General features: G+C 40.0%; 1 protein-coding gene across 1 annotated transcript in view; it reads left to right on the top strand.

The window, feature by feature from the left end:
* The first annotated feature begins 1,620 nt into the window (after positions 1 to 1,620).
* The window catches only part of hmcn2 (hemicentin 2), a 60,952-nt gene continuing 58,576 nt past the window's right edge, over positions 1,621 to 3,996 (top strand). The window contains exon 1 of the mRNA XM_008419228.2: positions 1,621 to 2,531. Coding sequence (XP_008417450.1) covers positions 2,261 to 2,531 — 271 coding nt within the window. The 5' untranslated portion in view covers positions 1,621 to 2,260. The remainder of the gene's footprint in view (positions 2,532 to 3,996) is intronic.

The following is a 3,996-nucleotide window of genomic DNA, read 5'->3' as shown; positions in this document are numbered from 1 at the left end:
GCGCTGGCCTTGTGTTTGGAAAATGAACTGCCTCTCCACCACAGGAAAACAATCCCCCATTTACATTCATGTAATGCTGGAGCTGTTCTCGATTTGTGCATTGTGGCTCACTAACCAGGGTGCCACAGCTAATGGGGGCAGCAAGAACATTGGCAAGTAAGCCTTCTTTTGCCTGTTTGCATTATTCAGTCACTATCGAGCATCTATTTATTTATGTGCTAAACTAAAGTGTTACATTTTACATTGATATAGTAAAATTTTCCATGCTCAATGTGATCAGCAGCTAACCTAGCCTGCCATTGACTTTTTAAATTTACTTTTAATTGGTGCAGACATCCCATATACCATATATACCACACATATGCTCTGTTTTTGCAAAATTATTGCTGCTGCAACTCAAATGTCACAGCTCTTACTTATACTACACTATCCTTCACTTATGTAAGGATATTTGAAACTTATACACAAGGATATACACAGTCATGTGAAAACAAATCTGCTAAATATTCAGTTTCTTATTTTTTCCAGAAAACAAGTTGCTTTAAATAAATGTAAAGAACAAAATTATGTCTAAAAATGTTTTCTAACTCCAAAAAAAGTTAGGACACCCTACTCCCCAGTGGTTAGCCTCGTAGTCCAGTTTAAAGCAGTTCATTCCTGCTTCAGTTTTCGTTTTATTACAGATGGGCACACATTTCCTCCAGCAGACATTTTGGTACATGTCAGAATTCAAGGTGGATTCTGTGAGGGTGAGCTGGGCCAGTCCTGCTGCAGCAAATCATGACACTTCCAGCCTCACAGTTGGTATTAGGTTATTTTCCTGCAGTGTTGTATTTTGTTCTGGTGTCCAAATATACCGTTTTAGACTCCTCTAGGTCTGAAGAACATTATTTTTAGCAGTCCTGGTCTTGTCCACATTCACTAAAGGAAGTATTAGTTTACACCTTCCTCTCTTTCTTATTGTGCAAAAGAAGCAGTTGTCTCTTTGGACACTTCTGTCAACATCTTTCTGTCTGCTTATTGGAGGGGACCTACAGGGTTGCTCAGATCTGGCCATGCTTGCTAATGATAACCACTTGTTGAGTATTTCAACTTTTAAACCCCTTCACATGCTTCAATTTTCTTTCTAAAGTTCTCAGACAGCTCTTTCAATCTCACTGGCTGCCAGTCTGAAGAACACCAACGTAAATGTCTGACTTTCAGACCCTCCTTCAAAATGTCTGTGTGATTTTTAGCCATTTTACATGCAAATAAATGTGGAGATGTCCAAAATCGGCATTTTGATAAATATAAAAGGCATTTTCTTTATTTTTTTACTGGAATTTCTTAATATTTTCCAATGCACAGTATGTCCAGCCTGCAGGAGGTTCTCCTAATTATTTCACTTTTTCATATCTACATTTTAATTGTACCTATATAAATATCCATTCATTACATGAATCACAAGTCTTGTGATTCATAGAATTGTTTTGCTAATTTCTATTAGAACCACCATCGAATATCTTGGTAAGTCCTATCTTTTTTTTTTCTTATTAATCAAACTTTTATTTATATATAAAAACACTGTCGTGATTAATAATATAACATTTCTACCTAGATGGAGATGGGAGGACCCTGATATTCCACTCACCAAGAGGCTACTTCTCAGCGGGGACTACGTATAAAATTAGACCGGTGTCAAGCTGAATATAAACCCCGGTTATTTTTAAAAAGGCGGCTGTTGCTAAGACAATGTTGTCAACGAGCTCAATATACGGACTGCAGACCCACTCGTAATGCGCGGAAATCTGTCTAAAACCTTGTCACAAGGGGCCCCCACGCGATTCATGGAGCAAATCAAACTGAATGTTGGATTGTTTAAGCCAGCGGGGTCGTGTTACAAACACACACACGCCGAGGGGAAAAAAAAAAAGCAGGTTGGGTCTTGCGAACTTTTTAATGCCATCTCCGCCCCCGGTTTGAAGCGTCAGAGCACCAGCTCTCCTGGGGTTTTCTCCAGCGCACAGCCAGTCCTCACGCTCCTCCAAACTTTACGCACGGATGTTCTGCTGTGGAAGTTGTTCAAACCCGATTTCGATGCATTTCAGCGGAGCTGTGGTGTTTCAGAGAACTTTTCTATCTACCTGGAGCCGTCCCACGACCATTTAAATAGTTTTTTTTCCCCCTTCATGTTCTTCGCTTTATTTATTCTTTTTATTCTGGTGGACAAATGCTGTACATTTTGGAGGAATAATAATAATAATATATATATATTTTTAAAATGTTTGGTTCCTTATTGAAGTGCCTGGTCTTGGCGCTCCTTGTCAGCGTGCACAGACTCTTGGCAGACTCCTTGGTACTCCCCCGGTTTGAGGAGGTAGATGAGCCCAGTGACAGTGCCTCAACGCTGGCCTTTGTGTTCGATGTTACCGGCTCGATGTACGACGATCTGAAGCAGGTGATTGAAGGGGCCTCACGGATCCTGGAAAAGACCCTCAGCCGGAGGACCAGACCCATCAAAAACTTTGTCCTGGTCCCTTTCCACGACCCAGGTACGGTCCAATCAGACACAAATCGGTTCCAGAAAGCTGCAAAGACTTCACATGTTTATTTCAATTTCCCAACTAGCAAGCCTTGCAAAAAGTATAACTTTTTAAGGTTCTGTCATGCTACAGCCAAGAACTTCAATGTATTTTTATTCTGATTTTATGTGACAGATAATTTGAATTTAAAGCGCAATTATGTCTTCTTTCATCCGGGCCTTTAAATTACAACCTGTGACGTAGCCTATTCAAATTCAGCATCCTCAGAAAATATGTTCTTGAGCCACATTTTTGCAGATTTACTTGTTGCCCCTGCCAGCCGGCTTTGCACATCTAGAAAGTGAAACTTCTGCACAACAACTTAAGCTCAGACAGATTAGATGGAAAGCATATGTGAGCAGGAATTTTCAATCCCACAGATTCTTAACTAGATGTCTGGACCTTCGCTGGGTAATTCCAACACATAAATATGCTTTGATCTGAGCCGTTTCATTGTTGCTCCATCTGCGTGTTTAGAGTCATCGTCTTAGAACGTGAACTTCTGCCCCTGTTTTAAATCTTTTGCAGCATCTGAGAGATTTTTCTACATGTAGCTGCATCTTCTCATCAGCTCCAAAGAGTTTTGGCTCCCCCACAGGATGATGCTGCCACCACTCTGCCTCAGGAAGGCGATTACATCCACAAAGCCACACTATGTGTGAACGCAGGCCAAAAAAGTTAAATTTTGTTCTCTTTTTCCTGCATTTTCATTGTGTGCCTTGCGTGGCTTGTGGCAAAGTTCATACATTCGGTTTTATGCATCTTTTCTTGGGGAACAACTATTGTATCGACAGATTCTCACACCTGAGCCAAAGTTATCTGCTTCTCCTCCAGACTCACCTTGCACCTCTCAGCTGTTTGTGTTGGTTGATTCTTTTTATTTCCATGTGGGTGGATTGAACAGATATTTTTATCGCTGAACTGTCTGATGGTTGCTCAGACAGTTCAGCTGCATCCTCAAACATCCTTTCTTGAGGATGCTGTTTACTAAGCATCCTCAAGCCAGTTGATTATAGTTGATTGTATTGGAGTTAAAGGAGGCTAAATCTAAATACTTGAAACACTTTTCAGATATTTATTTGCAAAGAACTTTATATGTTTGCACCACTTTGTGCTAGTATGTCAAAGGGGTGTCAAACTCATTTCCATTTTAAGTCACATCAAGTTTATCAATGCCCTTAAAAGGCCGGTTGTGGCTGAATGCATTAATGAAACTACCTATTAAATGGTTAAAATATTAACTTTGTCATTGAGTATTTTTAAAAATGTAATAATATTGAACATCTTCAATGTTCAGTTGTATACTGCCGAATTGATGTAGTTTGGCACTATAATTTGACAGATAAAGCAATATTGAGGCACAGAGCTCTTATTTTGAAGTTCTGTCTATGTGGCTCTCTAGAGCCTTGAGGGCCAAGCAAATAGCTATGGCAGA

The sequence above is a fragment of the Poecilia reticulata genome, linkage group LG9, assembly GCF_000633615.1.
Source record: "Poecilia reticulata strain Guanapo linkage group LG9, Guppy_female_1.0+MT, whole genome shotgun sequence".
NCBI classification, from domain to species: Eukaryota; Metazoa; Chordata; class Actinopteri; order Cyprinodontiformes; family Poeciliidae; genus Poecilia; species Poecilia reticulata.
The sequence above is the reverse complement of the archived record's forward strand: the minus strand, read 5'-3'. Positions and strand labels throughout refer to the sequence as shown.